The 22,590-nt window shown below is 39.6% G+C and overlaps 1 protein-coding gene across 5 annotated transcripts in view; it reads left to right on the top strand.

Annotated features, from left to right (window-relative positions):
• IST1 (IST1, ESCRT-III associated factor) overlaps positions 1 to 22,590 on the top strand; it is a 36,099-nt gene that overhangs the window by 3,884 nt on the left and 9,625 nt on the right. For 4 of the 5 annotated variants that reach the window (XM_018062223.1, XM_018062224.1, XM_018062225.1 and 1 more), the window contains 3 exons: positions 18,690 to 18,792; positions 19,203 to 19,383; positions 20,667 to 20,754. In XM_018062223.1, the coding sequence (XP_017917712.1) occupies positions 18,705 to 18,792; positions 19,203 to 19,383; positions 20,667 to 20,754 (357 nt within the window). In that variant the 5' untranslated portion in view covers positions 18,690 to 18,704. Of the gene's footprint in view, positions 1 to 18,689; positions 18,793 to 19,150; positions 19,384 to 20,666; positions 20,755 to 22,590 lie in introns of all 5 variants that reach the window. The other variant, XM_018062227.1, reaches the window with a different exon arrangement.

The following is a 22,590-nucleotide window of genomic DNA, read 5'->3' as shown; positions in this document are numbered from 1 at the left end:
TCAAATCCTGAATTGGAAGAATTCCCTGGCGGTTCAGGGGTTAGGACTTGGTGGTTTTACTGCTGGGACATGAGTTGCCTCCCTGGTTGAGGAATTAAGATACTGCAAGCTTCAAGGCAGGGCCAAAAGAAAAAAAAAAATCCTGAAATGATAATTAAATTGACCTTTTTTATTAGATAAGCTTTGAGTCTAATTTTTTTTTTACATATATTGGTAATTATTTTGGACATGTCCTAAATAGAAATAATAGTTAATACCTTGTGGTTTAGTGTCATTGTCCTTAATGATTAGTTTTTGTAGGAGTCTAATTTCTGAAAGTTGAAAATCCTCAGAACTCAAGTTGACAAAGTATTTTGGCAAATTATTTTCCTTAAATCTAAAACAAAACTAGAGGCTGTAAGTTTGTGGAACTCAAAAAAAGACTTATTTTTAGTTAAATTTCCTATTAACATAATAAACGAGTGACAGCTTTGTACTAAGTACTGTACGAGACAGTGTGGGAATAACAGTGGAACCTTAGATATAGTGTGTGCTTTGAGAAGAGTCAGACACGGCATACTAAAAGCAGCAGCAACCTTGAGAAGAGCTAAACTGATTACAGCTGAAATCCTCCAATGAGGTTGAAACAGTTAAAGCAAGGGAAAAAAGATGCAAGTATATATTTAACTTTTTATTTTAATCCAAAAGATATAAAATTCCATGTAATAATGGTATATAACCTTTAAAAATTGTGAGCCACTGTATTGTATACCTGTAACTTATATTGTACATCAAGTATTCTTCGTTTGTTTGTTTGTTTTTTAAATTAGCAGTTGTGGAGCTTGAGCTTAGCTGCACTGAGGCATGTGGCATCTTCTCAGACCAGGGATTGAACCTGTGTCTCCTGCACTGGCAGGCAGATTCTTAACCACTGGACTACCAGGGAGTCCTAGTCTTCAGTTTTTAAAAAGTTCGTTTATCAGCTAATCTCTATTTTAGAGTTGTTTATTTTTGGCTGTGCTGGGTCTTCATTGCTGCGCTCTGGCTTTCTCTAGCTGCAGCGAGGGGGGCTCCTCTGGTTGCAGTGTGCTGGTGTCCCACAGCAGTGGCTTCTCTTGCAGCCGAGCATAGGCTCTAGGGCGTTTGGGCTTCAGTAGTTGTGGCGCGGTGGGCTTAGTTGCCCCACAGCTTGTGGGATCTTTCTGCACCAGGGATTGAACCCATGTCCCCTGTGTTGGTAGGTGGATTCTGAACTAGTGGGCCACCAGCTACTAGCTAATAACCTATCAGCTAATCTTTAGGTGATTAGACCTTTTCTTTTAAGTATGGGTCTGTTGACTGGAGTTTTACTTATTTTTTTGCCACCTTCTAGGGCTTGCAGAATCTTAGTACCCCCACCAGGAATTGACTGTGGCTCTAGTCAGTGAAAAGTGTGGAGTCCTAGCCATTGGACTGCTAGGAAATGCCCTAAAATCCACAAATTTTCATTTAATCCTCCTACTAGCTTTTTGAGGGGTCTACTCTTTTGTGACCCCTTGGACTGTAGCCCGCCAGGCTCCTCCAGGCAAGAATACTGGAGTGGGTTGCCATTTCCTTCTCCAGGAGATCTTCCTGACCCAGGGACCATGCTTGGCAGGTGGATTCTTTACAACTGAGCCGTCTGGGAAGCCCTTGAGGTGTGAGGGTTCATGTAAATATCGGTGCTAAGTTTCCTTAAGTGTTTGATAGAATTTCCTTAAATGTTTAACAGAGAAGCCACTTGGGCCTGGATTTTCTTTTGGAATGGTTCTTAACTTTAGATTCAATTTTTGTCATGTATAAGGGGCAGTTATATTTTGTATTTGTTTTGAGTCAGTTTAGAAAAGAATTGCTTATTTTACTTTTTGGTTGCGCTGCGGCTTCATTGCTGCACTTGGGCTTTCTCTAGTTGCGATGAGTGGGGGCTACTTTAGCTGTGCTGCATGTACCTCGCATTGTGGTGGCTTCTCTTGTTTTGAAGGACAGGTTCCAGTCTCTTGGGCTTCAGTAGCTGCAGCATGGGGGCTCAGTAGTTGTCACTCAAGAGCCCTAGAGTGCTCAGGCTTCAGTGGTTGTGGTGCACTGGCTTAGTTGCTCCGTGGCACGTGAAATCTTCCAGACCAGGGATCAAACTCATGTCCCCTGCATTGGTAGGCAGATTCCTAGTCACTGTACCAGCAAGGAAGTCTGGCTTTTTTTTTTTTTTAATACAATGTTGTGTTAGTTTCAGATGTACTGCAAAGTGATTGTCATTCATATATTTACTTTTTCAGATTCTTTTCTGTTATAGGTTATTACAAATGTTGAATATCGTTCCTTTATGCGTCAGTTTTGGTAGATTGCATTTCTAACAGATTTGTACATTTTGTCTCGTATTTATAGGTGTAAATTAGAAATACGTGTGTGTACTTGTGTTCAATTGTGTCTGACTCTATGACCCCATGAAATGTAGCGCTTCAGGCTTCTCTGTCCATGGAATTTTCCAGGGACGAATACTGGAGTGGGATGCCATTTTCTACTCCAGGGACTCTTCGTAACCCATATCTCTTGGGCTCCTGCATTGGTAGGCGGGTTCTTGACTGCTGCATCATTTGGGAAGCCCAAGTTAGTAATAATGTCCCTTTTAATATTTATAGGCCCTGTAATGATATGCCTCTTTTTCAGTCCTGATACCGGTAATGTGTGTGTCCCCTGCCACTTCCGTCCTTCCTCTTTCCAAAGAACATGTGTTTGATTTCATTGATTTTCCTCTTTTTTAGTTTCATTGGTTTTTACCTTTTAATTGTTTCTTTCTGCTTGCTTTGGGTTAATTTTTCTGTCTTTACAGTTACTTGTGGAAGCTTAGTTTACTAATTTGAGACCTTTCTTTTTGGGGGCAGGGGCAGGAAGTAGAAAAGTATAACTTTATTGCTTTGTCAGGCAAAGAGAGAGACACCACGCTTCTGCCTCGAAAAACTGCCCCTCAGACCTTCCTTCTTTTCTAATGTGAGCATTTAAAATTGTAAAATTTCCCCAAGCACTGCTTTAGCTTAACACACACATTTTGATGTTATATTTTAATTTTCATTTTCTTGCAGTTTAAACTTTAAAAAATAATTTCCACTTGAAACTTCCTCTTTGACATGTATTATTTAGAAGTATAGCGTTTAATTTACAAGTGTTTGGAGATATTCTGTTATCTTTCTTATTACTGATTTTAGGTTAATTTCCATTGCAGTTAAAGAATATACCTTGTGTGACTTCACTTCAGTTCTGTTTAATTTGTTAGAGCTTGTTTTGTAACCCAGGATGTGGTCTATCTTCATAAATGTTCCCTGTGGATTGCTATGTTGAGTGGAGTGTTCTGTAAATGTCAGTGAGATATAGTTGGTTATTATTGGTGTTCAGTTCTGTACTCTTGCTGATATTCTGTCTGCTAGTTTAAGAAATTTCAAAGGGAAATATGTTGAGGTGTCCAACTACAGTTAAGGACTTGTTTCTTTGTCCTGTCCTGTCTGTCTTTTGTTGTTCCTTGTGTTTTGAAGCTTTATTGTGCATTCACTATTAGGTTGCATTCGCTATTAGGTTGTTACATTTTCTTTTTGAATTCACCCTTCTGTGATTATATAATATCCCTTTGAATCCCTAGTTTTTCTTGCTGAAGTCTACTTTGTCTAACAGTATAGCCCCTTCAGCTTTTTTTAAAGTTGAAGTATTATTGATATATCTTTTTATTAGTTTCAGGTGTACAGCATAATGATTTGATATTTGTATGTATTGCAAAATAATTACCACATTAAGTTTTTGTTGTTCAGTCTCTAAGTTGAGTCCATCTCTTTGCGACACCAGGCTTTCTTGTCCTCCATCTCCTGGAGTTTGCGCAAATTCATGTCCATTGAGTCACTGATGGCATCAGTAAGTCTAGTTAACATCTGTCACCATACATAGTTACAGTTTTTTCCTCTTTTGATGAGAACTTTTAAGAGTCATCCTCTTGGGATTTCCCTGGCAATCCCGTGGTTAAGACTCTGCATTTCTATTGCAGGGGGTGCAGGTTCAATCTCTGGTCGGGGAACTTAAGATCCCACATCCCACATGCCCGACAGCAAGGCCAAAAAAATGAAAAAGAAATTTTTTTTTCTTAGTAGCTTTGTAATTTGTTGTTGTTCAGTTTCTCAGTTATCTCTGACTCTGTGACCCCTTGGACTGCAGCACGCCAGGCTTCCCTGTCCTTCACCATCTCCCAGAACTTGCTCAGACTCATGTCCATTGAGTCGGTTATGCCGTCCAACCATCTCGTCCTCTCTCGTCCCCTTCTCTTGCCCTCAATCTTTCCCAGAATCAGGATCTTTTCTAGTGAGTGAGTTCTTCACATCAGGTGGCCAAAATATTGGAGCTTTAGCATCAGTCCTTCCAATGAATATTCAGGGTTGATTTCCTTTAGGATTGACTGGTTTGATCTCCTTTCTGTCCAAGGGACTCTCAAGAGTCATCTGCAACCCCACAGTTCAAAATATGTAATACAGTATTAATCATAGTCACCATACCACATTGTACATAACATCCCATGACTCATTTACAGTATTTTATAACTGGAAGTTTGTAATGAAATGGGTGGAGGGGGTTGAAAGGTACAACTTTCAGCTTTATTTTGACTACTGTTTGCATGATATACTTTTTTTCATCCTATTAACCTTTTTACATTATCGATGTGAATTTAATCTTGGCAGTAGTTTGATCATTTTTTGAACCATCTGGTAAGCCTAGTTAACATCTGTCACCATACATAGTAACAATTCTGACAATCTGTTTTTTAAATTGTCATGTTTAGATAATTTCTACTTATGTAATTTTAGTATATTTGAATTTTAGGTCTACCACTTTATTATTTATGTTTTTCATTTCTCTTCCTGCTTTCATGCCTTATCTTGGGTTATTTGAACAATTTAGTCATCAAGTTTAAAACTTGTCCAGCTTTTTAGTCTTTTTTCGATATACTATGTTTTACTAGTCAATCTAGGAATTACAGTGGACATACTTAACTTTGCACAATCTACTTAGTATGTTATCACTTCTTGTGGAATATATTAATAGAAATATCATGTAGGTCCCTTTACCTTGCTCCCTACCTGTTTATACTATTATGTTGTGGTTATCTTATGTATTATGTTTACATGTGTTGAAAAAAACCCATCAGTGTTGTTAGTTTTGCTTTTAACTGTCAAATACATTTTAAGAGGCTGAAGAGAACAGTCATCTGTTGTATTTACCCAGATATTTGCCATTTCTGTAATGTAAGATATAAATACTTGCCATTTCTTCCTTTATTTTAGTGTTCCAAGTTTTCTTATTAATGTTCCCTCATCTGAGAGTGACTTGTGTGTGTGCTGAGTAGTATCCGACTCTTTTCGACCTAATGGACTGTAGCCTACCAGGCTCCTTTGTCCATGGGAGTTTCCCAGCAAGAATACTGGAGTGGGTTGCCATTTCCTCCTCCAGAGGGTATTCCTGACTCAGGGATGGAAGTTGCATCTCCTGTGTCTCCTGCATTGGAAGGTAGATTCTTTACCACTGAACTACCTGTAAAAACCAGAGAATGATTCATTCCCCCTGTATTTCTGAAGGGTATTTTCACTGGGTATAGAATTCTGGGTTGACAGTTCTTCTCTGGTCATACTTCCTTTTGGCCTCTGTGGTTTCTGATGGGAAGTCGTCTTATTTGAATAGATGATCTGTAGGTAATGTGTTTTTCTTTGGCTGCTTGCAGTATTTTAAAAATTTGTCTTTAGTTTTCAGCAGTTTGATTAAGATGATTCTAAGCATACATTTCTTTGGGATTATTCAGTTCAGAGCGCTCTGAATTTTTCAGCCTGTAGGTTTATTTTGCTAAATTTGGAGAGTTTTCACCCAATATTTTTCCAAAAGTTTTTGGGTACCAAACTGTTTCTCCCATCTTTCTGAATTCTGATGATGCAATATTAGACCCTTTGCTGTTTCTACAGATATATGAGACTGATCACTTTTTTCAGTGTCTTTTTAAAATCTCTTTTTCATATTGAATACTCAGTATTGATCTATGTTCAAGTGCATTGGCACTTTCCATTGTTATTTCCTTTCTGCTATCCAGCCCATAGAGTGAGTTTTTAACATTTTTTAAAAACAGATTTTATTTATTTTTGACTGTGCTGGGTCTTTAATGCTGTGTTGGCTTTTCCCTAATTGAGGCAAGCGGGGGCTACTCTCTTGTTGCTGTGTGGGAACTTCTCATTGAGGTGGTTTCTTTTGTGGTGGAGCACAGGCTCTAGAGCATGCAGGCTTCAGTAGTTTCAGTTCCCCAGCTCTAAAGCACAGGCTCAATAGCTGTGGTGCACAGGTTTAGTCGCTCTGTGGTATATGGGATCTTCCCAAGTCAGGGATCAAACCCATGTCTCCTGCATTGACAAGCAGATTCTTCACCACTGAGCCACCAGAGAAACCCCTCTTTTGATGATTGTATTTTTCAGTTCTAAAGTTTGTTTCCTCAGGAATTCCCTGGTGATCCAGTGGTTCTGACTCAGTGCTTTCACCGCCAGGGGCTGGGTTTGATCTCTGTTCGAGGGACGAAGATCTCGCAAGGTGCACAGAGGGCCAAAAAAAAATTGTTTCCTCTTGATGTTTTTTGTTTCTTTACTGAGATTTTCTAGTCATTCAAGAGTATTTGCCCTTACTTGTTGCAGTGTTTTCTAAATTTTTTTTTTTAATTGAAGTGTGGTTGAATTGTTGAAATATTTTTACAGTAGCTGCTTTAAAGCCTTTGTCAATTAATTCCAGCAACTGTATGATCTCAGCATTGATGTATGTTGATTTTTTCTGTGAGTTGACTTTACTGATTTGGTGTATTTCACTCAGTCTGTCCCCACCAGGGATCCTCTTTCTGGCTTCTCAAGACAGGACTAGAGAGTTGAGCTTCTCTTGCTATTCATACTTTCCTGTGTCAGTGCTCACTTCTGGTTTCAGACTGCCTTGCATCTAGGAAGTACCAGAGGGGAAAACTGATAAATTCACTGCCACTTTATTGGTGTATCAAATTTGTTAGATCTAGTTTCTTGCTTCTTTGGTTTTGTGTAAAAATCAAGTCTTTGGCTGGATATCTTCTGGTTTCACCCCCAAAGCCACAGACTTTTTTCTCCCCTCTGATCTGTATCCCTGGAGTCTCATTCTGTGTACTGTGTATGTGGGCCCCTTTGCTTCCTGGCTTCCAGTTAAGGGATAGATGGACCTGCAGGAGGAATGAGGTGTGAATTGTCTGCGCCTCCACCAGTGTAATTCTTTGCTGGTGGCCCTTTCTGGATAGCTACCCTCCCCAGGTTCCACGTCTTCATCTTGCCCATTCAGGCCTAGATGTATTTATGGTTCTGGGGCAGTTCATTATCCTTTGTTCTTTTCTTTAAATGTTACCCACATCTTTGTAAGTAGTATCTTTATTGAATTCTCCTCACTTTAACCAGGTGTGGATACTGTGTGTTTCTAGCTGGTACCCTGATGGTTAGACTCCTTTAAAGGGGCCTTATGATTTTACTTTTGTAAATCTGAAAGGTGTTATTCCTGAATCATAAGATTAGTAATTTAGGTTTATTTTTATCTACTTTCTGTAGTAGGTTTACAGTAGGATTTTGGGGGGAGAGAACGTCTCTCCTCACATTCCCAGCCAAAAGAGTCACTGTGAAATATAGACACCTCTTCGGGATTTTCAACTTCCTTCACAATGTTGGATTTATATTTGTAGCATAAAACATTCAGTTCCTCTTTCAGGAAATTTTAGCACCTAAGTCCCTGATCATGTGATTGTTTGGGTTCCTTTTGTTCCCATGCTGTTTGAGCATGGTCCCAAACTAGCATTTGTGGATGTTGACCCATCTTTGACAAATATGTGAAATAGAGGTGTCTTTATACCCTCCAGAGTTTTTTCATGTTACTAAAGCTACCCTTTATTACCTGTCTCTCTGTGATGTGTCTTTCAGTGTCTAGCCACTTTAGTTACCCATTCTGATAATGTTTACTGAGGAGTTAACATTTTACTTTTCTAAGGAGGCAGATGAATTTATTTATATTACTTGTTTTTTGATAGAAATTCCAAATTACATCTGAGGTAGATTTGGTTTTAGTGTTAGTCCAAATTCCTTAGATTTGAAAAGAGTTTACATATAGGTGTTGACTAAAAAATATGCGCAGCTTGAGAGTTGCTAGTTAAGTTTTGTTCGGGGAAAATGAGGGCTGCAGTCCAGGAGACAGCACCTCAGTTCTGAGAGACTGTTCTAAGGAGGCAGGAGGGGAAATGAGGCTATGAACAAGTTTCTAACAAAGGGAGCAGGCAGTTTGAACATCAGAGATGAGGTTATCAAGTTAAGGAGTTTTGCATTCTGTGTGTGGTAAGAGGCAAGCCTCTGGATTCACTGAATTCATTCCTTTCATATGCACCTCATCTACCCAGAGCTAAATTGTTTCCTTGTTCACCTGAAGGAGTGGCAGATGGCTGCTTTTTTGTATCAACACCCACCCTCCCCGCCCAGCAGTCACCATTGGGGGGGTGGCAGCATCTGTTGGATGGCAGTTTCTAGAGCCCTCATTTGCATTTGGAGGCCAGAAATCGCTGATGGCCATGGCCGTGACATTTCTTGTTTATTGTTAGGGCAGGAAGTATTTTCATTTCCTAGCTCCTCCCCATGGTAATAGTTCTTCTCTGTATTCTTGCCACCTCTCCTTAATCTCTTCAGCTTCTGTTAGATCCATACCATTTCTGGCCAAAGTGTCCATCTTTGCATGAAGCTATACAAAAAACTATACAAAAAGGATCTTCATGACCCAGATAATCACGATGGTGTGATCACTTACCTAGAGCCAGACATTCTGGAATGTGAAGTTAAGTGGGCCTTAGGAAGCATCACTACAAACAAAGCTAGTGGACGTGATGGAATTCCAGTTGAGCTATTTCAGATCCTAAAAGATGATGCTGTGAAAGTGCTGCCCTCAATTTGCCAGCAAATTTGGAAAACTCAGCAGTGGCCACAGGGCTGGAAAAGGACAGTTTTCATTGCAATCGCAGAGAAAGGCAGTGCCAAAGAATGCTCAAACTACTGTACAATTGCACTCATCTCACATGCTAGTAAAGTAATGCTCAAAATTCTCCAAGCCAGGCTTCAACAGTACGTGAACCATGAACTTCCAGATGTTCAAGCTGGTTTTAGAAAAGTCAGAGGAACTAGAGATCAAATTGCCAGCATCCACTGGATCATCAAAAAAGTAAGAGAGTTCCAGAAAAACATCTACTTTTGCTTTATTGACTGTGCCAAAGCCTTTGACTATGTGGACCACAACCAACTGTGGAAAATTCTGAAAGAAGTGGGAATACCAGACCACCTGACCTGCTGAGAAATCTGTATGCAGGTCAGGAAGCAACAGTTAGAACTGGACGCGAAACAACAGACTGGTTCCAAATTGGAAAGGGCTGATAAACGTCAAGGCTGTGTATTGTCACCCTGCTTATTTAACTTCTATGCAGAGTACATCAAGAGAAACACTGGGCTGGAGGAAGCACAAGCTGGAATTAAGATTGCCAGGAGAAATATCAATAACCTCAGATATGCAAATGACACCACCCTTATGGCAGAAAGTGAAGAGGAACTAAAAAGCCTCTTGATGAAAGTGAAAGAGGAGAGTGAAAAAGTTGGCTTAAAGCTCAACATTCAGAAAATGAAGATCATGGCATCCGGTCCCATCACTTCATGGGAAATAGATGGGGAAACAGTGGAAACAGTGACAGACTTTATTTTTAGGGGGCTCCAAAATCACTACAGATGGTGACTGCAGCCATGAAATTAAAAGATGCCTACTCCTTGGAAGAAAGCTATGACCAACTAGACAGCATATTAAAAAGCAGAGACATGACTTTGCCAACAAAGGTCCATCTAGTCAAAGCTATGGTTTTTCCAGTAGTCATGTACAGATGTGAAAGCTGGACCATAAAAAAAACTGAGTACTGAAGAATTGATGCTTTTGAACTGTGGTGTTGGAGAAGACTCTTGAGAGTCCCTTGGACACAAGGAGATCAAGCCAGTCAATCCTGGTTTGGAAATCAGTCCTGAATATTCATTGGAAGTACTGATGCTGAAGCTGAAACTCCAGTACTTTGGCTACCTGATGCGAAGAGCTGACTCATTGGAAAAGATCCTGTTGTCGGGAAAGATTGAAGGTGGGAGGAGAAGGGGATGACAGAGGATGAGATGGTTGGATGGCATCACTGACTCAATGGACATGAGTTTGAATAAACTTCGGGAGTTGGTGATGGACAGAGAGGCCTGGCATGCTGCAGTCCATGGAGTCGCAGAGTCGGACATGACTAAGCGACTGGTCTGAATTGAACCCCATGGTGATAAATTCGACCATATTTGGGAGACATTTCATGACCTTTTTTTTTTTTTTTTTGGTCCCATGGTGCTGGGAGGCTCATCCCAGATCAGGTAAAACATCTTTGTTGATAAAGTCACTCCAGGTGTTAATTTCCTAATCAATGGAATTGGGCCCATTTATAAATAAAAAAAGTCTGTGTATATAGGATCCAGGAATTATTTCCCTTGTTGCCTCTTCCCACACCTAGAATCACACTATAGCAGTTATTCTGTTATGTGATCTGTTTCTTCAAGATGTTTAGTTATCATTAATTTGGGTGAAGGCCTGATTATGCATCGTGTAGTACAGAAGACAGCAATCTTATAAACACATTATAAGTAATAACAGTTAATAACGTGATTAACGTTTCAGATAGGGATTTAAGCCATGAGCTTTCAGAACCAAATCATCTTCCTAAAACAGCACCCATTAGAGGATTCATCTGGTATATAAACACAGCATTCAGTTTGAATTATAGCACAGGTGCCCCTTCGAGATGCTGTAAGGATAGTAAGGGCCATATGATTTTGTAAGACAGCTTTTCTTATCATAGAGACCTCAATTTTGTGGGCTAATAGCCTGGTTGCATTAATCATATAATGCCTTTTGAGTGAATTTTGGTGAGAAATAACATTTTCCAGTCCTACAGAAGGTGGAAAAATAGCTGCTAAGTGATCATACCAGTGAAATAGAGATCTCTTGGTCCATCAAGTTCATATTGATGGTAAATTTGCTGGAGTCATATCAAAGTTTGTACATAAGGGGCCTTGAACCCAAGGGAATCCTAAAGTATACCTTCCTAGCCAGTCTTGTGGAAGCCAGGGTCATAGATTGGACCCACAAAGGCCATTTAGTTCTGTTAGGTGTATTTCTGGTTTTCTGACCCAATCTGTTCCATATCAATCACTGTCTTTTACGAGAAATGGTACATTGGCAGTTTTCATAAGACAGCCTAATTTTCTAGTGCGATTAGGTTGATTATCTTTGGTATGATTTAATTGTTCTCAGCATAAGGGTGGCCTTTAGGATAAACGACTGTAGCCTGGTATTAGCCAGATAAACCCATCCCATAACTGAGGAAGCATCCCTCTTAATAGTCTAGAGTTTACTTTTTCTTTTTTTTGACTAGGATTTAACCTGTTGCTCTTATTGAGCTTGAGTAACCTTAAGGCAAAATTCATATTTATGGCCAGGGTCAGAATAAATATGTTTGTTTGGCCAAATGAGTTGGTCTTATTTAATGATTATCAGTAGTAGCCCAGACAGAGCTATAATTCCTTTCTTCTAAAATAAACTCTGTAAGAGCCAGCCAATCAGAGCCTTGGAGGGGAGAAACCCACCAAGTTAAACTAGAGGTACTGGATACAGGTAATTGACCACAACCCAGCAGTATGATTGATTTATAAAATTTGCATAAGATCATGCCCATGATAGAAAAACATTTGATTGATGTGTAAGAGTCCAAAAAACCAGGAAGAAAATGTAATGAACAGTTGTACGAATCAGATCCAGATCTTGGATCAGCTAGCTGTCTACTTATGTCATTGTCTTCACCGAAAAATTGATGCTTTTGAACTGTGGTGTTGGAGAAGACTTGAGAGTCCCTTGGACATCTGGGTGAGCAAATCAGTCAGTCCTAAAGGCAATCAACCCTGAGTATTTATTGGAAGGACTGATGCTGCAGCTGTAATACTTTGGCCACCTGATGCAAAGAGCCGGCTTATTAGAAAAGACCCTGATACTGGGAAAGGTTGAAGGCAGGAGGAGAAAGGGATGACAGAGGAAGAGGTGGTGGATGGTGTCACGAACTCAATGGACATGAGTTTGAGAAAGCTCCTGGAGATGGTGAAGGACAGGGAAGCCTGGCGTGCTGCAGTCCATGGGGTCGCAAACAGTCGGATGTGACTGAGTAACTGAACAACAACAATGGCCTGGGGCATATCTTGTGGTTTTGTTTATGGTTTTATAATTAAACAAGCCTGCTTCATTGAACACTGTTCCAATAGCTTTTTTTTACTTACAGTGGCCTCTCAAAGTTTCCTAGGTTTCCTTCTCTATTTATAGTCCCCTACTGGGACTTCTACAACTACTTGTATAACTATCTTCTATCCCTATCATTATTGTTTATTTAGATTTTGAATTCAGATGCACTTAGATTTTATTCTGAACTCTTAACCACTTAGTTGCTGGCTGATCTTGGGCAAGTGCCTGGTAGAGTAAATGACAGCCCTAGTTACTGTTTTTTCTGCCTGTCTTTCTGCTTCCCATCTATCTCTAGTTATGAATGCCTTCGGAACAAGGATACCGTATGGATCTAGGCAGCACAGAACCTACTGTAGCACCTGACATCTAAGTTTTGAATTGATGTTTTCAGTTTAGGATTATGAGGCAGGTGGCATAAACTGTCATTTATGTCATACTTCAGCTGTGCTGAACTTGTGTTTCTCAGAAAACTTCTCGTTCTCTCTGGTACCTGGATTTTACATGCATCACTCCCTCTGCCCGAGATAGTCACACCGTGTTTTTTACTTTATGAATTTTGTTTGTCCTTCAGGGTTTGGCTTTTCCTTCTCCCTAGAAAGAATTCTGTAACATCCCTGAGTAGGTTACATGTCTTTTCTGTAGAGTAGGTTTCTTAATCTTGACACTTGATGTTTTGGGCTAGATATTTTTTTGTTTGGGGCAGAGGCATGGTCCTGTTCATTGTAGGATGTTAGCATCTCTAGATGCCTACTATATATGCTAGTAGCATCTTCTCCAATCATAACAACCCAAAAAGTCTTCATTGATTGCCAAATGACTGGGCAAAATCATTTTCAGTTGACAACTCCTCTAGAGGTATAGTTCTTAGCAAATAGTATTGTAATTGCCAGATTTTCTTAGCTGTTTTTTCCAGTAGAATGTAAGGTTCTCTGATCACAAGGATTGTGCCTTTTTTGTTTGTTTGTTTTAATCTCCAGCATCTAGCCATTGTCTGTCGTAATCAGTAATATTTGTTAAATGGATTGAACATAATTTAGTATAATGGATCCCAGATATTTACCATTGTAAACTAGAGCTTGGATTAATTATTAAGTGAAGGGTGAAGGATTCTGAAGGGCAGTTTCACAAAAGGAAGATAGTGGGTATTGGTTTATACACAGGCAGACATACTATTCCTAATGTTCATCTTTACATTGGGTATCTTTTTTGATTTGTCCTTTGGTTACTTTGTTAGACCTAGCCCCCCCCTCCCCATCTTTAAAGATGTATATTTTATTGAAGTGTAGTTGTTTCAGGTACACAGCAAGGTGATTTGGTTATACAAATAAACATATATTATTTTTGAAATTGTTTTCCATCATAGGGTTTTATAAGATACCAACTATAGTTCCCTATGCTGTACAGTAAACCTTTGTTGCTTGCTGCATAGCATAACTTTTAAAATTAGAAATCTAGCATTCTGTTCCTACTAACTCAAACAGATAGAATGAGAACATCGTAAGTTTTAGTTAGGCAAAAATTCATATGTGTTCTATCTAATACATATACATGTGTATATGTATATGAAAGCTTTTCTGTTCATCTCTCTTCTTTAGTGCTTGGAGGTCTTTGGTAAACATTTCTTATCAAGCTTCACTTGATAAAAGCTTGAGAAAGAACATCAAAAAAAAGAGATGGAGAAATTGGAGAACATAAACGAAATGAAATGGAAGCACTAAATATGAAGTAGAAAAAGTGAAACAAACTAGATAAAAGTAAAAGATAATTATATACCAGTTGTTTTAAAACATGGCTGGTCATTGGAAACATATCTGGAGCTCTGAAGAAAAAAAGCAATACCTGAACATTTGTATTTTCAAAAATTTCAAGATAATTTTGATACGCATCTGGATCTTAAAAAGTGATTACAGATTTTTCTGTTAGATCCTAGTTTGGGTGATATATTATTTTTCTGTTCACCAATCATGATAAAATAGTATTAAGTGAGTAATAGTTACATAATCACAGTAGTAGAAGATGTTTATCAGTTTTCACAATCAGTAGCCAGACAAAAAATAAAAGATAATTGCAATTGCAACCCATAATGGGAACATGATTAACTTAACAATATAAAATGATTACATACAATTTTGGGGGGATCAGGCAGAGTGATGTGTGTGGTAAGTGGAAGTGCATGCATGCACATATTTTCATTCACCCAGCCAGCCTCTGTCTTTTGGTTGGTGCATTTAATCCATTTACATTTAAGATGATTATCTACATTTAAAGTGATTATCAATGTGCATGGTCTTACTTCTTAATTGTTTTGGGTTTATTTTCTGTAGGTCTTTGCCTTCTCTTGTGTTTCCTGCCTAGAGAAGTTCCTTTAACATTTGTTGTAAAGCTAGTGGTGCTGGATTCTCTTAACTTTTGCTGTCTGGAAAGCTTTTGAATTCTCCATCTTGCTGGGTGGAGTATTTCTTGGTTGTAGGTTTTTCCCTTTCATCACTTTAAATATATCATCCAATTCCCTCTGGTTTGTAGAGTTTGTTGAGAAATCAACTTGATAGCCTGATGGAAATTCTCTTGTATGTTATTTGTCTTTCTTCCCTTGTTGCTTTTAATAATTTACCTGTCTTTAATTTTTGTCAGTTTTAATACTATGTGTCTTGGTGTGTTCCTTAGGTTTATCCTTCCTGGGACTCTCTGTATTTCCTGGACTTGATTGACTATTTCCTTTCCCACGTTCAGGAAGTTTTCAGCTGTTATCTCTTCTAATATTTTCTCAAGTCTTTTCTCCCTCTCGTTTCCTTCTGGGACCCATTTAATGTGAATGCTGGTGTGTTTAATGTTGTCCCAGAGGCCTCTCAGGCTGTCTTCATTTCTTTTCATTCTTTTTTCTGTATTCTATGGCAGTGATTTCCATCATTCTGTCCTCCAGGTCATTTATCCGTTCTTCTGACTCAGTTATTCTGCTGTTGATTCCTTCTAGTGTATTATTCATCTGTTTGTTTGTTCTTTAGTTATTGTACGTCTTTGGTAAATATTTCTTACATCTTCTCAATCTTTGCCTCTGTTCTTTTCCCAAGATCCTGGATCATCTTCACTATCATTATTCTGAATTCTTTTTCTGGAAGATTGCCTATCTCCACTTAATTTAGTGGTTTTTCTGGGATTTTATCTTGTCCCTTTATCTGGGATATACCTTTCTGCTTTTTCATCGTGATTAACATTCTGTAATATGGTTTTTGTTTTAGCCACTGTGAGACTGTGCTTATTCTTGCTTCTGTCTGCCCTCTGATTGATGAGGCTAAGAGGGAGAGACTGGGATAGGAAAAGTAGGTCTTGCTCAATAAAGCTTTAATCCAATTATCTGCTGGTGGGTAGGGTTCCTTCCCTTCTTTGTAGTTGTTTGGCCTGCAGGTCAGTGGGTTCTGTCCTTGTTCAGTCGTTGTCGAACTCTTTGCGACTCTGTGGACTGCAGCACGCCAGGCTTCCCTGTCCTTCACTGTCTCGCAGAGCTTGTTCAAACTCACGTGCATTGAGTTGGTGATGGCATCCAACCATCTCATCCTTTGTCATCCCCTTCTGCCTTTAATCTTGCCCAGCATCAGCATCCAAAGAGGGGGCTCTTGGCATCAGGTGACCAAAGTATTGGAACTTCAGTTTCAGCATCAGTTCTTCCAATGAATATTCAGGACTGATTTCCTTTAGGATTGACAGGTTTGAAGTTCTTGCTGTCCAAAAGACTTTCAAGAATCTTCTTTCAACACTGTAGTTCCAGAGCATCAATTCTTCGACACTCAGCTTTCTCTATAGTCCAACTCTAGCTTTGACTAGACAGATCTTTGTCGGCAAAGTAGTGTCTGTGCTTTTTAATAGGCTGTCTAGATTTGTCATAGCTTTTCTTCCAAGGAGCAGGTGTCTTTTAATTTCATGGCTTCAGTCACTGTCTGCAGTGATTTTAGCAGCCCAAGAAAATAGAGAAATAGTCTGTCACTGTTTCCATTGTTTCCCCATCTTTTTGCCATGAAGTGATGGGACTGGATGCCATGATCTTCGTTTTTTGAATGTTGAGTTTTAAGCCAGCTTTTTCACTCTCCTCTTTGACCTTCATCAGGAGGTTCTATAATTCCTCTTCACTTTCTGCCATAAGAGTGGTGTCATCTGCATCTCTGAGGTTATTGATATTTCTCCCGGCATTTCGCATGATATACTCTGCATATGAGTTAAATAAACATGGTGACAATATACAGCCTTGATATATTCTTTTCCCAGCTTGGAACCAGTCTGTTGTTCCATGTCTGATTCTAACGGTAACTTCTTGACTTGGATACAGGTTTCTCAGGAGGCAGGTAAGGTGGTCTGTTACTCCTGTCTCTAGCTATAAGAGGATTTACACCAAGGGGGACCTTCCCGTGCCCCTTTCCGTGTGGTCAGCCCCTGCTGATCCACATCTCCACAGGAGGCCCTCCTCCACTAGCAGTTAGTTTTGGTTCAGTCTCCTGTGTGGTTACTGTCCCTCTCCTCTTGGTTTTACTGTGTGCAAAATTCTGTTTATGTCCTCCAAGACTGGAGTCTCTGTTTTCCCCAGTCCTCTGGAAGTCCTATAATCAAATTGCACTGGCCCTGGGGATTCTCCAGGCTGGGAAGCCTGGCGTGGGGCTCAGAACTTCTTTGGTATTATTGTTCTGCAGTCTGTGGATCACCCACCTGGTGGCTATGGGATTTGATTTTATTGTGATTGCACCCCTCCTACCATGTTAGACCTAGCTTTTGTTTGGATGTTGGGATTGACTGATGGCTCAGTGGTTAAAGAAACTGCCTGCCAATGCAGCAGACACAGGAGATGCGGGTTAGATTCCTAAGTCAGGAAGATGCTCTAGTGTAGGGCGTGGCAACTGACTCCAGTACTCTTGTCTGGAAAATCCCATGGACTGAATAGCCTGGTAGGGTATAGTTCAAAGGGTCACAGAGTTGGTCTGGACTGACTAACACTTTCGCTCTTCACTTTTTGTTTGGATGTTACGTTTTGAAGTTCACGTTCATAATTAATAGAAATAGTGCTGTGTTGATAGAGAATGCATAGTGGTCAATGCACAGTGTTATACCCTAAAGTCTTATAGATGATACAGGAGTGGTTTGTTGACTGTAACTCAGCTATTCAGCAAAAGTCTTGGTAAATAATAGCCTTCTGTTGTCGAATTTATTTTATTTTGGTTTTTGTTCTTAAATTTAACTGAAGTATAGTTGATTTACAGTGTCAATTTCTGCTGTACACCGATGTGATTCTTGTACATATAGATACTTTCTTTTTTAAAAATTCTTTTCCATTATGGTTTATCATAGGATATACTGAATTTAGTTCTTTGTGTTGTACAGTAGGATCCTATTGTTTATCCTTGTTGAATTCTGTATTAATACATAAAGTTTTTTTTTAGCTTTTTACCCGTTTGTATATTTCTTTGTGAGTAGTTATTAATGATATTTCTGTGATCTTGGGCTGTAGCTTTTTCTAAAGGTTGAGACTTAGTAGGAGGATTTGAGGACTAAAGGTGGTAATGTTTATGAATTTGGATATAAATTTGATAATCTCTTCGTATCACTACCTTTGTGTTTTATGGGAGAGTAGGAGGCCTTCCTGGAGAAGGCAACGGCATCCCACTCCAATACTCTTGCCTGGCAAATCCCATGGACAGAGGAGCCTGGTGGGGTGCAGACCATGGGGTCGCTAGGAGTTGGACACGACTGAGCAACTTCACTTTCACTTTTCACTTTCATGCATTGGAGAAGGAAAGGGCAACCCACTCCAGTGTTCTTGCCTGGAGAATCCCAGGGACGGGGGAGCCTGGCAGGCTGCTGTCTGTGGGGTCGCACAGAGTCGGACACAACTGAAGTGACTTAGCAGCAGCAGGATGCCTTCCTGCTTCTGTTTTTTTATCACCTTACTCCTATGCCAGTACATAGATTAGATACTCATTTCATCCATCACCAAGTTCTTTCATCTCTGTGTTCAAAATAGATCTCAGTGCAATCACTTCTGCCATTACTGCTGACTATCCCATCCTAAGCTGTTTTCATCTTTTGTTTGGACTGCTCTAATAGCCTTGTCCTTGGTCCTCTTACTTCCATTATTCTCCTCCCCCAATCAATTCTCCACACAACAGCCAAATGACCTTTAAAAAATGTGAGTCACATCATGTTATTTATCTGAATTTAAAAATTACTCTGGTTTATAATGTGAAATAATTCACCATCTCACTGGTCTTAATTCCTGAACTAATTTTGACTTGAAAGTAATCACCATGCTTCTTATCTTTTCCCAGGAGGAACAACACAGCATGCTGGGCTCTGGATTTAAAGCTGAGCGTTTACGAGTCAATTTGAGATTAGTCATAAACCGTCTTAAACTGTTGGAGAAAAAAAAAAGTGAGTGGTGCATGCTTGCCTTACTTTTTTTTTTTCTAGAATACATGGTTGAGTCTTAGCACCTTATTATTACCTCTTTCAGGCTAGCAGTCTGAAGTCTTAGGGATCCTGTATCCTCTAAGTTTTGGATACATTTCTGCTATCTTTTGTGACTAGTTAGACTGAGTCACTTTGTAACAGGGAAAGGGGCATACTCTTTCTATGGAATAGATAAATGACTACACAAACACTATTCTCACCTAGAAAAGGTAGCAAATTCTAGAATAGATGAGATGAGACTAAGTTTGCTAAGGAAGGGTGAGCTAGGATATAGTAGAAACACCGACTTTTCTCTTTTGGGGTGGATGTCTGCCTGCAGGCCAGGGCCCATGTACTACTGCTGTGTGACTGGAGTGGGATTTGTGCTTTAGCGGAATTGGCCCAGAAAGCAAGGAAAGAGATTGCCGACTATCTGGCTGCTGGGAAAGATGAAAGAGCTCGAATCCGAGTGGAGCACATTATTCGAGAAGACTACCTTGTGGAGGCCATGGAGATCCTGGAACTGTACTGTGACCTGCTGCTGGCTCGATTTGGCCTCATCCAGTCTATGAAGTAAGCCGTTTTGTCCTTTTTTTCCCTTCATCAAGATGTAGTTGATTTCAGAAGAAAATTCACGTATTTAGTATGTGCAAGTGTACAATTTGATGAGTTTGGGCCATAGGCATTTATATAGCTGTACACATCATCATAAGTTAAAAAAGCAGTTGTCATCTCCAAAAATTTCCTTGTATCCCTTTTTTTTGATAAGAACACTTAACATAAGATCTGCCTTAAACTGTTCAAAAAAATTTTTTTATGAAAAAATTTATTTGTTGCTGCTTTGGGTCTTTGTTGCTATGCATGGGCTTTGTCTAGTTGTGGCAAGCGGGGCTGTCCTTTGGTTGCAGTGCTCCGGCTTCTCTTTGTGGGGGCTTCTCTTGTTGCAGAGCATGGCCTCAAGAGCTCGTGTGCGTAGTAGTTGTGGCACACGGGCTTGGTTACTTCGTGGCTTGTGAAATATTTCGGGACCAGGGGTCAAACCTGTATCCCCTGCATTGGCAGGTAGGTTCTCAACCACTGAACCACCAGGGAAGTCAGTTCTTAAACATTTTTAAGCACTCAGTACAGTACTATTTAACTGTCAGTGTTATTCAGTAGACCTCTAGATCTTTTTCATTTTGTAGAACTATAATGAAGTAAGGTATTTTGATTTGAAGATTAAATCAAATCACCTCTGGAATTTGAGAAAGGAATGTTACTGGCCTCTTCCTGTGTGTGGGGAGCTAGCTCTCAGGGACTACCACTTCATGTACACAAGGATGTTTTTCCTACTACTCACTTGAGGGCCTGATCTCAGTGTAGACTCCTGTTGAAAATGTGAAATCTGAAATCAAGAGGCCTGAATTTGAGACTTGGCTCAACCATTTGCTGACTTTGTGACCATGGGCTGGTTTCTTAGTTTGAGATTTTCTCCCAAAATTGGATGACAGAAATGTCTATAAGCCTAGAGTTATTGTGAGGATCCAGTGAGATTTGTGGCTCAGACAGTAAAGCTTCTGCCTACAATGCGGGAGACCCGGGTTCAATCCCTGGGTCGGGAAGATCTGGAGAAGGCAGTGGCAACCCACTCCAGTGTTCTTGCCTGGAAAATCTCATGGATGGAGAAGCCTGGTAGGCTACAATCCATGGGGTCGCAATGAGTCAGACATGACTGAGCAACTTCACTTTCACTTCTCACTTTCAGTAAGATTTGTGAGATTGCTTTAGAGGAGGTTATCAAGTATGTGATACAGATGAGGTTTTGTTTGTTTGAAAGAATATTAAATTTTACTAATTCCCCCCCCCCCCTTAATTAGGGAGTTAGATTCTGGTCTGGCTGAATCTGTGTCTACATTGATTTGGGCTGCTCCTCGACTCCAGTCAGAAGTGGCAGAGCTGAAAATTGTGAGTACAACCAGTTTCAGTGATGCATGTAGTTTTTCCTGCTGTTAGAAAGGTTGGTTTATATATGTCACTTCTGCTTACTTATTTTGTACCCTTCTCATGCTGCCTTTGAAAAAGGCTTTGTGAAATGGTTCATAGAATGGAACTGTTCATAGAGTAGCACAGTGTTTTCCAAACTTAAATAGTTTTTCTAAGAGGCAAAGTTACATATAACCCATGTTTTTTCTTAAATTACTTTTATTGTAATGTCATTTAAGTACCTTTTTAAACAACTGTAAGTCAGTAAAGTTACAGTAATATTAAGGGAACAGATGTTTTCTTTCATTCATTTGTTCCAGAAATATTTATTGAGTCAGTGTTGTGCATTACATGGCTACTGAGAGTGCAGTGGTGAGTACTCTTATAGCTACTCTTATAGCTTAGAGTCTGGCAGGACACACAGACATTAACTGAAAAATTACCTGCCACAACATGGATATGGTACTGCTCAGGTACAAATTCAGTCGAGTTGTTTTCTCTCCTGTTTTCTACGTCTTTGCCAGTTATTCACTTGGATATTGTCTCAGTCTTATCTCCCACCTATCTTATAAAATTTCCTTGTCCTCTGTATATTTTTATTTGAGCTCTTTTTAATTAAGTCTCTGAATATCTATTTTTTAAATAGTCTATTTTTTTTGTTATTGTTGTTTCATGGCTTCACTGCCTTCTAACTCTAGGAATATTATAGTCCTTCATAAACTCTTCTTGTTTCTCTAATGTTTGTTTACTTCTGTTTCTTAAACTGTTTTTATAGTAGAGGGTTTTCTGAAAGGTTTGGCTGTTTATTAAAGACTGAGGTACTGAAAATGGGTTGGAACCTCTTGTGTGCTTAGGTGGGTCTTAATGCCAGATGCCAATTTTTTTGTCTCCTTTTTTTTTCTTCCAGTTTTAATAGGATATAATTGACAATACAGGACTGTATAAATTTAAGATGTACAGCATAATGATTTGACTTATATCATGAAATGATTATCACAATAATTTCGGTAAACATCTGTCATCTCATATTGTTGTTTAGATGCTAGTCGTGTCCGACTCTTTGTGACCCCTGGACTGTGACACGCCAGGCTTCCCTGTCCTTCACTATTCCCTGGAGTTTGCTGAAACTCAAGTCTGTTGAGTCGGTGATGCCATTGAACCATCTCATCCTCTGTCACTCCCTTCTTCTGCCTTCAGTCATTCCCAGCATTGGGGTCTTTTCCAGTGAGTCAGTTCTTTGCATCAGGTGGCCAAAGTATTGGAGCTTAAGCTTCAGCATCAGTCTTTCCAATGAATACTCAGGACTCATTTCCTTTACAATTGACTGGTTTGATCTCCTCACTGTCCTAGGGACTGAAGAGTATTCTCCAGGACCACAGTTCAAAAGTATCAATTCTTTGGTGCTCAGCCTTCTTTATGGTCCAGCTGTCACATTCATACATGACTACTGGAAAAACCATAGCTTTGATTGTACAGATCTTTGTTGGCCCAGTGATGTCTCTGCTTTTTAATATGCTGTCTAGATTTGTCATAGCTTTTCTTCCAAGGAGCAAATATCTCATCCATCTGGGCATTTCAGATGATATACTCTGCATATCAGTTAAATAAGCAGGGTGACAGTATACACCCTTGACATACTCCTTTCCCAATTTTGAACCAGTTCGTTGTTCCATGTCTAGTTCTAATGGGTGCTTATTGACCTGCATATGGCTTTCTCAGGGGGCAGGTAAGATGGTCTGATATTCCCATCTCTTTATGAATTTTTTGGTTTGTTATGATCCACACAGTCAAAAGCTTGGATATGATCAATGAAGCAGA

The sequence above is a fragment of the Capra hircus genome, chromosome 18 (assembly GCF_001704415.2).
Source record: "Capra hircus breed San Clemente chromosome 18, ASM170441v1, whole genome shotgun sequence".
Taxonomy (NCBI): domain Eukaryota; kingdom Metazoa; phylum Chordata; class Mammalia; order Artiodactyla; family Bovidae; genus Capra; species Capra hircus.
Note: the sequence above shows the minus strand (reverse complement) of the source record. Positions and strands in the feature narration are given on the sequence as shown.